We start from the raw sequence: 11,822 nt of genomic DNA on the forward strand, positions 1-11,822 counted from the left end.
AATGACAATCCTTGCAAGCATGGGAAAGCAAAAGAGACTGGTAAATATCATCTGGCTTTGCCTGTTGGATAAGATGCTTATCAGACAAAATAAATGTATTCGTTTTAATGGCAACAGGAAATCTAAAGTCAGTGAAATGCAGTAAAAGAGGTTGGGTCCCAATTCATTTTTAGCCATGAAACTCACTAGATAATCTTGTACTAGCCTTCATCTCTCAGCTAAGTTTTTTTGCTTTTGTTAAGCATATGCCTTTGTAAGTTTCTGGAGGGCTACAAACAGTGTAAACAAACAAAAAAATTAGATTGCAGCTTTTTAGTAGAATTTTCTTATTGTAGAATTACTTGCTATTTCTTCTGTTTTTGTTTTGCAAATTCAAGTATTTAGTATTTTTGTTTCCTCATACTTATTTTTTTTTCTCGCCATCCCTTTAGCGACTTAAGCTTCAATACTTTGACTTCATTTCCAACTGGAGGTCTGAATAGATTAAAGCAACTTAAGCTCATAGGCAATATTGAACTGAAAGAAACATTATCACCAAAGGACTTCACGAAACTCAGGTAAGTCAGTAATTAAGTTGGTACCCTCATAGTTTAACTATACACTTGTTCTGTTCAGATTACACTTGCTTTCCCCAAAGAGTGACAGTTCAGTTAAGACAGCCTTGAATCTTAGCAAGCACTCTTGCTTGCTTCTTACATTTTTAATGTGCAGAAGGAAGGTGTACAAGCAAATGAATTGAACTGGAAACTGTGACTTAACATAGATTTAACACAGGGGCCACTTATGCTCCCCAGCATCTTTCTGGGGCTCCTATAGCATCCTAAAATCATGCTGTTGAAATTAGGAAGTAAGAAATGGGCAAATTTGGATAGCACAGGTTTGGGCGTTAAAAAATGAAAAAATAAGGTGATGGTGGAAATGCAAGCCATTCAGGAGATATAATGCTCTAATTTCCAGATTTCTCTAAATTGTCTGTTCTGTCCTCTTACAGTCTTTCATACTCCTTCCATCCCCATTTAATTACTGCTGTGTTTAGCTGACTGGCTGAATAGGACAGTTGTACTTTGTCAGGTTGGCAATAGCTGCTGTGTAGTCAGAAATGACATCCCTTGTAAGCAGTGATAACAATCAGTGGAACAGCTTGCCTCCTAGAGTTGTGGGTATTTCTTTGCTGGAGGTTTTTAAGAAGAGATTGGACAACCATAGTATAAGTTCTTTTGTCTTGGGCAGGGGGTTGGATTAGAAGCCCTCCAAAGTCCCTTCCAGCCCTTTGATTCTACACTTAAAATCCCTACTGAATTCAGAATCACCCCCAAACGATTCTTCTTTTTTTAGTAATGTATCACTATAAAGCTTTTCATATTCTCCTTACTAGTAGGAAACTAGTCCAATGTTCAGTCTGTTATGAAGAATTGATACAAAATTATTTATTCTTTAATGTATATCAAAAATTTAAATATGGACTCATGCCTTTTCCAAATCAAATTTTGGTAGCTTAGCCTTTCTCCAAAGCTTATCTGGGGGATGAAAGGCTAAAAATTTCCAAATAAATCTGATAAATGTATTTAGGTTTTAAAATATTTTAACTTGGAGAATTCACCATCTGTTCAGTTGCAAAAAAAGAGACGCTGTTGGAAAACTATCCAGTGAGGAATATTGCAAATAGATTTTGCATTCTTGTTCTTGTTTCACATTGATTATAGATGCACAATATTTTACATACTCAGTGCTCTTTATGAAAAGGACTGTATCTCAGAGGTACCATGCTTGCTTTGCACTTGTAAGTCTATATATTCAATTCATCTCATTTCCAAATTGGGCTGCAAAAGATCTCTGTATGAAATTTTTGGGAGTTCATGCCAATGACTAAATTATAATGAACTAGCTGATTATAGACAACACTGAGATGAATTACAAGAAAGCAGTTTCTTTTGTATTTTTTTTTCTTTTATAAGATTTCTAACTTCTTAGTCAAGTTCTCCAGTCTCTAACAATATTATAAAACCCACATTTTACATTAATAATATACCTCATCCAATCTTTGGCATTTCTATTTTAATAATATCAATTGGTGAGACTTTTATCTTGGACATAGAGAGGTGGTGTCAAACCGACATAACTAATGGTTATGGTTAGACTTAAATGGTTTAGCTGTATCACCAGCTAACTGGCATTTATAATTGGGTTTCATATTGAAAATATTGAGATAATACTTATCAGTTTTAACCTCCAGATATAGAGGAAGCAAGCAAGAATCTGTAAAAAAAAAAAATCCCAGCATACTTTTATGTAAATTTGTAATCTGTATTCATAGAACAAATAATACTCTAAACTGGATTCTGGCTGATAAATTGATAGTAGCACCTGACATTATAAAGTATTGGCATCAGTATACTGTAGTGAGTAGATGTGCATATTGACTTTGATACAGTTAAGCTTTTGTCCTGTGTGTTCATCATAAAGAAAATGGGGAGGAAGTACATTTCTCATTTGATATGTAGAATAGGAACGGTACAGTGTCTGGGGGTAAGAGATCCCAACTGTTAGAATTCTTCAGCATTTGATCCAAATGTTCATTATTTTAGAGCAGCAAGTAAAGTATTTTAATCATACTTTAATTAATCTTTTCCTTATCTTTTTCTCTCTCATTTCTTAAGAAAGAGTAGTAATCCTTGTAAATCTTTTAACACTGACATTGTCAGCATAATTACTGGATGGAATGCATTTGCCCAAAGTATTATACTCTTGAAAGAGCAACAACAGCCATTGTTTCTGCTCAGTCTACAATGGCAAGAAAATAGTATGACAAGTATACACAAGTATAGTATATCAAATACACAAACATTCGCAGAAGTTAACTTGAATTGAATTATTTCCTTGATTAAGGCTAGTTCAGAAGAAATAAAGGGCAAGGCTCTGTTGTTTGTTAATAACTTTTGACAGTCCTCCAAGGTACACAAAACCCAGAAACACACAACTTAATACTTTTATTATAAGGTTATAGTAACAGAGTCTTGCAAGTCTGAATGTATTTCCCCCTTTCCTCTTTTTATATCTTCAGAAATCTAGGGAAGGTCATGTTTGAAACACTTTCTCAGATTACATTTCTGCCCCAGACTTAGATTTCTTTTATCTGACTGCTGTCTTGGCTGTGGCTTTTCTTCTTGCTCCTTACACATCTCCTATGGAAACTTCATTTTGAATAAGCCCAGCAGGCCAGATGTATTCCTGCTACTTGGAAATTGGTTGATGGGGAGATAGAGAAAAGTTGATCTAGTATCCTATTTCTGTTAGCAGCGATAACTTTTTACTGTTCTAATGATGATATTTTTCATTTGTTATATGTTTAAGGTTAATTGAGATTAATAGTTTTTTTTAATAACCAAAAGCAATGTGACAGAATATAATTAAAAATAATATAAACTATGGATCTGACCCATTCTGAATGCATAAATAGTTCTGGCATTCCTTGAATTAAGTTAAGAGAGAGGCACAATGCAGGAAATCCAGACTTGCAGCATGTAGAATTTCATGTAACCCGAGAGAACAATAAGGATGACAGGTGTGGGCTTAGTGCTGTGCTTTCCTGGGAGTTCACTTACGCAAGGGTGTTGCTCTCCAGCCAACTTGATGAATGTTTGTTTCAATATGCACAGGTAACAACATGATTTCACAAAACTTTGCTTCCCTAAAGATAACAACACTATAACATAATAATGTGGGATTACATTCGGATGAGTTTTTCTTAATTTTCAGCTTGTATCAATCTAGTCTGCATCCTTTTTCTCTAAATAAAGTCAAGAAGTTTAGAAAATCTCAACATTGATTTTTACCCCAAGGTTTTCCCAGAACTTATTTTTGAAAAAAAAAAAATCTGTTTCAAAAAATGCTTCTGCTTAAAGAGGGGAGGGGAGAAAAGTTTATCAATTCTCCTGTTGAATACCAAATGGGACATGAATGAGACCCACTTCATAAATGATCTGATCTGGAATGAAAAAATGATATATGGACAGACACCTGGGTTGGGTGAGCTGGATGGTATCATCTAATCTCAGATATTCCTACCTGGTTTCTGTGATCTGAAGTAGAGCTATGAAGTGGGCCTCGGGGAGGGAAGAGGTCCCATCATTGTAAAGGATTCCCATTCCACTCTCATGACAAAGCCTAAAATGATATGGCTAAGGGTTCTGAGTGTGTGTAGCTAGAGCAGAGTGAGAAAATTAAGACAGGAATCCTGATGGTACACTAGATACCCTGCTGCTCAGGAACCTTCCTAATTGAACTAATAGTACTAGTCTTAGAGATGGTGTTGAGTCTTATCTTAGTGCTTGAGATTTTCAAGGTCTAATTCATGGTCATTGTGACTTTCTTTAGCCTATTTCAGGTAATATCTACCTCCACTTCTCGATCAGGGAACACTTTGGACTAGATGTTCTGCACTGAGGAAAGTATTCCATGAGTGGAAGAACCTGTAGCTACTCCCTTGTCATGAAACCTTTTATCATGGATGGATCAGTTAATAAAGGCCCATCAATTATGGCTTTTGGATCCTGTGACTTCCAGAATTTGCTTGTTATTCCATCTTTCAGTTGAGGCCTTTGGTATGGTGGACTGGAATGACCAACTAAAGCTATTGATTAATTGATTCCTAAACATGTTTTGATTCTTCATCAAAACAGCTGATCTCCTTGGTTTAGTGAAAAATTTGAGTGATGAAGCAGTCATATTGATGGCTAGACTGTCAGTGGCAGAAATCTAAAAGCTAATGTGACCATATTATGTTTTAGAAGGCCTACACCAGGGAGAAAAGCTGAATTGTGGAATTGTGGAAAATCACCCAAGTAAATTCATCTACTTGTATGGATGCTGATATAACTCTAGAAAGTTCTGGGAAGGTCTTTTAGAGTCTGTGATGGCAAACCGTGAAAACCTTGTGTTTTTGTTTTAGTTTTCTCTGAGAAAGTTATTCAGATCTGCCAGCAGTTTGGCAATATGACTAATGGAGGCACGAGGTCAGGATTGTCTCAGGATATGATAGCGTGATTGTGAACAGCCCCTATTTTTATCAGTAATGGATTTACCAACTACATTTCTGGCCTAGCCAGTATTACCATCAATGACCTCTTTCCTGAAAAGTTACTATAATATACTGTAAATGGGGATGTCCTCAAAGCAACCTCAAGAAATGCAGCAAGTCCCATTCTAAGTCCCTAAGATATTATATAGAAAGTTATGCTTTTTTATTGTGTCTATAATTATGATATATTCCTTATTGGTCTATTTTATTTATTAATACATTATTGTTGTAACTTTATTGCTATGTTCCACAATCAAATTGTACCAAAATACAAATACATTAAGTAAAATAAATAATCCCCCCCTAATTATTCTCTTCAAACTTTCAGATCTCTGTCTGTTCCTTATGCCTACCAATGTTGTCCTTTCTGGGGTTGTGACTCTTATTTGAATTCTAATCCTGAAGATCCCAGCCTCCAAAATCAGAGTCGAGAAATCATAAATGATCAAGGTGGGTGCTCTGATACAATCATAATATATGCAGGTTACTTAAGATTTTAAAGGATTAAATGTTAATCCTTTTAATCCAATGTTAATAGAGTATGTGCTAATGTATTCAGATGTTAACTATGTTTATACTTTGAACATAGTAGCCTATTTAAACCTATTTAAACAGTCACGCAGAATATTTTGTTTCTACAGTACATCATTTCATGATTGAGATCAGCTGCCGCTGTGTAATCCATATGTTTGCTTGCCATGATTTGAGTATAGTCGTGTATAATATTTCTAGTCAAGAAATTGCAAAACAATGTCATATCGGGGCCTGGTTCAAATCATTTTTATTACATGGAATTATATCTTTGAAGAAGGGTAACTGCGTAACAATATGCTTCTGCTTGAATATATTTCCATGTAAAAATGCTATTCCCCTGAAAAGCTGCCCTATCTAAAAGAATTTCTAAAACTTATCTTTGCTGGATTGTTTATTAGTTTATTAAGGAGCCTTGGTGGTGCAGCAGACTAAAGTGCTGTTAAAGTAGCACTTAGCTGCCAGCTGCTGCAATTACTGCAAGTTCAAATCTCACCAGGCTCAAGGTTGACTCAGCCTTCCATCCTTCCGAGGTAGGTAAAATGAGGACCCGGATTGTGGGGGCAATAAGCTGACTTTGTATAAAAAAAGAACACCGCTTTGGGGGGGGGGGGGGGGCGAAAGCCCTACTAAGCAGGTATATACAAAAGTATGAAGGCTATTGCTTAACGCATTGTAAGCCTCCCTGAGTCTCTGGAGAAGGGTGGCATATAAATCGAACCAATAAATAAATAAATAATAAATAAATAATAAATAAATAAATAAATAAATAAATAAATAAATAAATAAATAAATAAATAAATAAATAAATAAATAAATAAATAAATAAATAAATAAATAAATAAATATTACCTAGTGTTTATTCATTTGGAACTTTAAAAATGTGGTGTGGGTCTCCACAAAGTATTTGTCATGAAGGCATACCATATGCAAAATGGTAAAAAGTTATCTATAATAATTCAAAAACATTTTCTCTTTATTTTCCTCAAAGTATAAACATAGTTCACCTCTGAATTCACAGAAATGGTACCTTATCTGATTAAATGTGATTGACATTTATAGGAACATCCATAAAGGTCTTTGTTTTACAAGAGTAAGATCTGGGATTTTTATCTATTTGCTCTAGAGGCATGAATATATGTTTTAATTTGATAATGGTTTATGAATAATCCATTGCAAATTCAAGAGTTATATTACAATATATTTTTGTCAAATCCAGGGAAAGCAACATGTATGTGTGCACCTTTTCTCTTTGTGTTCATGAATTTTGAGAAATATCAGATGGTACTGCATGGTTTCCATAAAGAGGCACTGTAGGCAGTGACTGGAAAAAAATGAGATTGGACAGCAGTAAGAATTTTCCACTGCCTATGTCATAAAATTGTATTGGAAATGGCATATTTGAGTATTAAAAATCACAATTAAAAGGAAAAGAGTGCATAGCTATTGGAGCTCTAAATACAATTCACAAAATGAAAGTAAAAACTTGATAACACAGAAGAATGATTTATAGAGACAAAAATATCAGTACTTTAAGTTATAGGGAGAAAGAGCAGATTTGGGTTAAGCAATATTCCCGAAAATAATGGATAATAAATACTGAATCACAGAGAAGTTTTAAAATTGTTCATCTATCTGTGCTTAGCTACTGACTTCATGAATTGGGATAGAAAACAAAGACTTCCCATTTATCTTTCACAATCATGGCTAGAGGCTTTTATCATAAATTGAGACATTCTGTCCTTGGAATTCGGGATATAATTACTACTGGTCTGTTGTGTTGTGATTTACTATATCCCAGCTTTTCCCAACCTGGCTTTCTCCAAACATGTATGGCAGGGACCTACGATTTCAAACAGAGCAGGGGCCATAGGTTGTAGCACACATTAGGGCCGGGATATTTATGGGACCGCCTTCTGCCACCGAGAGCCTCCCACCAGCCAGTACGCTCCCACAGAGAGGGGCTCCTCCGGGTACTGTCGGCCAAACAATGCCCCAGGGGGAGAGCTTTCTCTGTGGGAGCACCTGCCCTCTGGAACGAGCTCCCCCCGGAGATACAGACGATTCCAGACTTACGTACTTTCCGTCAGGCCCTCAAAACCTTTTTATTTCATCAAGTCGGGCTGGCCTACTCTCTCCAATTGTGTATTTTAATTTGGATTTTAATGGGGGATTTTAACTGTTGGGCTAAATTGTTTAATTCAATTTTAAATTGTTTTTATATTTTGTATTTGATGTTTTTTACTTCTGGCTGTTCACCGCCCTGAGTCCTTCGGGAGAAGGACGGTATATAAATTTAAATATTAAATTAAATTAAATTAAATTACATTATTTTTTTTAAAGAATACTTGTATAATCTAAGGGATTCAAACACATTCTTGTAAATAAATAATATGCTGGAGCATGATACTACATTTTACTGGATGTTACCTTCTTATTAAATAATTGTTTACCTTTTTACGAATTTTTAATAAAGTCTTGATGGGGGTTTATGGCAACGCCCCTGAGGAATTGGTTGCTTACCCATGTTTTAAGTAATTCTAATTTAATGTAACAGAAGCTGCTTGGTGTAGTGGTCAAAACACAGGTCTAGAAGGTCATCATGCATTCTAATCCTGCCTTGGGCAAAAAGCCAGTTGGATGACCTTGGGGCCAGTCCCCTCTCTTTCAATCCTGGTAAGAAAGCAGTAGCAATTCACTTCCAGAAATCTTGCCCAGAAAACTGCAGGGATATGTCCAGGCAGTCACTCAGAGCCAAGGTTGACTTGACGAGAAAAAAAGTTAGTTTATTGAGTTTTATTTTTAAAAAATAAAATATATGAAGCAGAATTTAATATTTCTGTAAATCTGATTTTCGGTCCTTTTAATCTAGGTGCACCAGATGTAGATGACTTAAGCAGCGCTGAAGTGAAAGAACCAGGTCAAACAGTAATCCACTGTACTCCCACCACAGGTACATATTCTGTGTCTGCTTCCCTTTCTATTTCAGATAAATTTTATCTCATATTATAGATGTTTGCTTTATTCATATATATAATTAATTGTGTGATAAAGGATACAGGTAGTTTTCTTGGCTGTCCGTCTTTTGTCAGGTGACATTTTGCCTGCTCTTCAACATAATAAAGGATGTGCAGTAGAGGAGGCATCTACAGCAGGGCTTTCAAACTCCTGGCCTGGGGGCCAGATGCGTCATGCGCTGGCCATGCCCACGCCCGGTTTAGCGAAGGGGGAAAAAGTCCCGATACGTCACGTGATGTTGCCGTGACGACATGAGTTTGACACCCCTGATCATACAGCATCTGTTTAAACATCCTCTCAGAGACTGTTTTCTTCTTAAAACAATCTGTTCCACTGCCTGACACTGTTAACAACTAATGTTTTTGCAAAGTCTGCTTCCTTTCCAGTTTGCATCTGTGGCTACTTCTCATGCCTTCTGCATGACATCATGAGATGTTTGCAGATAGTGTTTTGTGGCTACTTTTAATTTTCTCTTTGGCAACCTAAGCTTATTCAATGTATTCAATTATTCTGATAGAATTTAATTTTCCAACTCTGATTTATTAATGACCTTATTAAAATATAGCACATAGACTCTCTTATTTATTGTGGATCAAAAATAATGTAACTTTCTCATTCTTCTTCTAGCATAATCTCTCCTTATTTTCTAATGAGGCAGTAGTCCAGGCACTTACTGCAAGTTCTGCATTATCCAGTTGCTCCCAGGGAGTAATGTCATCCTGTTCAGCTGTGCTTCCTGCCCTGGGGTTTTTGCTTAATGTTTTACATCCTTACCATGCTTAGATATGCTACTGCTCAGGAGGTTTGGAAGCAGATGCAAAATAGATTTTGTAGTAGAAGTATGAATAAGTGAAGTATCGTCCCACTTTCTTCCCAGTTTTACTAAGTGGAAGAGCAGAGCTAGAAAGTTATGAACAGTTGGCAAGCAACTTGTTTTCTAATCCCCCCCTCAAAAAAAAAATCATTCTCTTCCTTTTCCTTTTCTGAAAATACTAATTGCATCATTATTTCTATTTTACACATATTCATTTATGAATTTATAAACTGCTTCAGTCAAGGCTTCTTTAAACAGGGCACAGAAACAACAGCTTCAACCAATGCAGTCATATTGCACAATATCAGAAATACTGAGTATAACTGGTAAAATATATATATACCAGTAGCAGAAGCTCTGCAACATAAATTTCCTAAAATTCATCAGTATGCCAAAGAACTTCCTGGCATCTGCGGGCCTAGAGATACTTTGGAGATGTCCTGTCTAGTATTCTTATTATTCATATCTTCAACTAGGTCAACAAAGGATTCAACTGCCCTCCAGATCATTGGGAAATTCCCCAAGTGCCATCTGGAAATTGCATTCAATTAAACACCTATTTGTATATAAGTGCAAGTCAGTTGATTAAGTGAAGCTTAATTGAATTTTGATCTATTTCACATAGATTATGAAAGTGCTTCTCAAGTATGTCTTCATTTGATTGTTATTATTTCAAGAACGTGTTCTTACCCAATTGCTCCACCTACCTATCTTTTCCATTAATGTAACCTTGAATATAAATGTTCTTACGTTGTTTTCAGAAAAAAAATAGTCTGTTATATAATATGCTGCAACTAGCAACCTTTTTCTCTTAGCACATTTTTTTTCCCTACTGTTTTAGGTGCTTTCAAGCCATGCGAATATCTACTGGGAAGCTGGATGATTCGTCTTACAGTCTGGTTTATTTTTTTGGTGGCCTTACTCTTCAATATGCTTGTCATCTTAAGTATATTTGTTTCTTCTACTTCACTTCCTTCGATCAAATTGTTCATTGGCTTGATCTCTATCTCTAATTTATTGATGGGGATCTACACCGGTATATTAACTTTCCTGGATGCAGTTTCCTGGGGACGGTTTGCTGAATTTGGTATTTGGTGGGAGACTGGCAATGGGTGTAAAGTGGCTCGGTTTCTGGCAATATTCTCCTCAGAAGGGGCAATTTTTTTCCTTTTGTTGGCTACTATTGAACGGAGCTTGTCTGCCAAGGAAATAATTAAAAAGGGTAAAAGCAGCCATCGAAACCAATTTCGAATTGCAGCCGTATTTGCATTCTTGTGTACATTGATAGCAGCATGCTTGTCAGTCTTCCATAAAGGAGAATATTCTGGGTCACCCCTTTGCTTACCCTTTCCAACTGGAGAAGCCCCTTCTTTGGGCTTCACGGTTACCCTCGTGCTCCTTAACTCATTAGCCTTTTTGCTAATGGCTGTTATTTATACAAAACTTTACTGCAAGCTAGAAAAGGAAGATCTCTCCAAGAACAATCAAGCTAGCATGATTAAACATGTTGCTTGGCTCATCTTCACCAACTGCATCTTTTTTTGCCCTGTTGCATTTTTCTCCTTCGCTCCACTCATCACTGCAATCGCCATCAGCCCTGAAATTATGAAGTCTGTCACTCTGATATTTTTCCCACTGCCTGCTTGTTTGAACCCGGTTTTATATGTGTTCTTCAACCCCAAATTCAAGGAAGATTGGAAGCTACTGAGGTGGCATATCACCAAGAGGAATGGGACTGGAACAGTTGCTGTCAATACACAAACTGGCTGTAGGACTCAGGATTTCTACTACGACTGCAGCATGTATACCCATCTGCAGGGTAGCTTAACCATGTGTGAATGTTGTGAGTCACTTCTTATATCCAAGCCTGCACCATGTAAACATTTAGTAAAATCTCACAGTTGTCCTGCTCTGACTGTAGTGCCTTGCCAAAGGCCTGACGGCTGTTGGTCAGATTGCGGTACACAGTCTGCCCATTCTGATTACGCTGATGAAGAGGACTCATTTGTATCGGATAGTTCAGATCAGGTGCAGGCCTGTGGACGTGCTTGCTTTTATCAGAGCAGAGGCTTTCCGTTAGTTCGTTATGCCTACAACACCCCAAGGATTAAAGACTGAAAGGCTTTACTGCAAGCAATCCATATGCTAAAAAGGAGGAAGCATGATGCTTCATATAGACCATGCCTGTTTCATTCTTTCATCTGAAAGCACTTTTATTAATCATTGTATGATATTAATTATAAATAAGGGATTGTATGCCTAAGTACCATGAGCTATACATTTTAAATAAGAGCTGTCGCTCCTTCTGTAAATAATTAGAAAACCAAAATTTGTAATCCATTTTTAAAAACTTTTTTTCCAAGCAACTATATATTTGAAGCT

At 36.3% G+C, this 11,822-nt stretch overlaps 1 protein-coding gene across 1 annotated transcript in view; it reads left to right on the top strand.

Annotated features, from left to right (window-relative positions):
- The window catches only part of LGR4 (leucine rich repeat containing G protein-coupled receptor 4), a 78,727-nt gene extending 66,905 nt beyond the window's left edge, over window positions 1-11,822 (top strand). Inside the window, exons 15-18 of the mRNA XM_070934890.1 lie at window positions 432-557; window positions 5,406-5,527; window positions 8,481-8,561; window positions 10,282-11,822. Of these exons, the coding sequence (XP_070790991.1) occupies window positions 432-557; window positions 5,406-5,527; window positions 8,481-8,561; window positions 10,282-11,558 (1,606 nt within the window). The 3' untranslated portion in view covers window positions 11,559-11,822. The remainder of the gene's footprint in view (window positions 1-431; window positions 558-5,405; window positions 5,528-8,480; window positions 8,562-10,281) is intronic.

This window comes from Pituophis catenifer, unplaced genomic scaffold, assembly GCF_029215685.1.
Source record: "Pituophis catenifer annectens isolate HBS135680 unplaced genomic scaffold, rPitCat1.0.hap2 SCAF_1, whole genome shotgun sequence".
Taxonomy (NCBI): Eukaryota; Metazoa; Chordata; class Lepidosauria; order Squamata; family Colubridae; genus Pituophis; species Pituophis catenifer.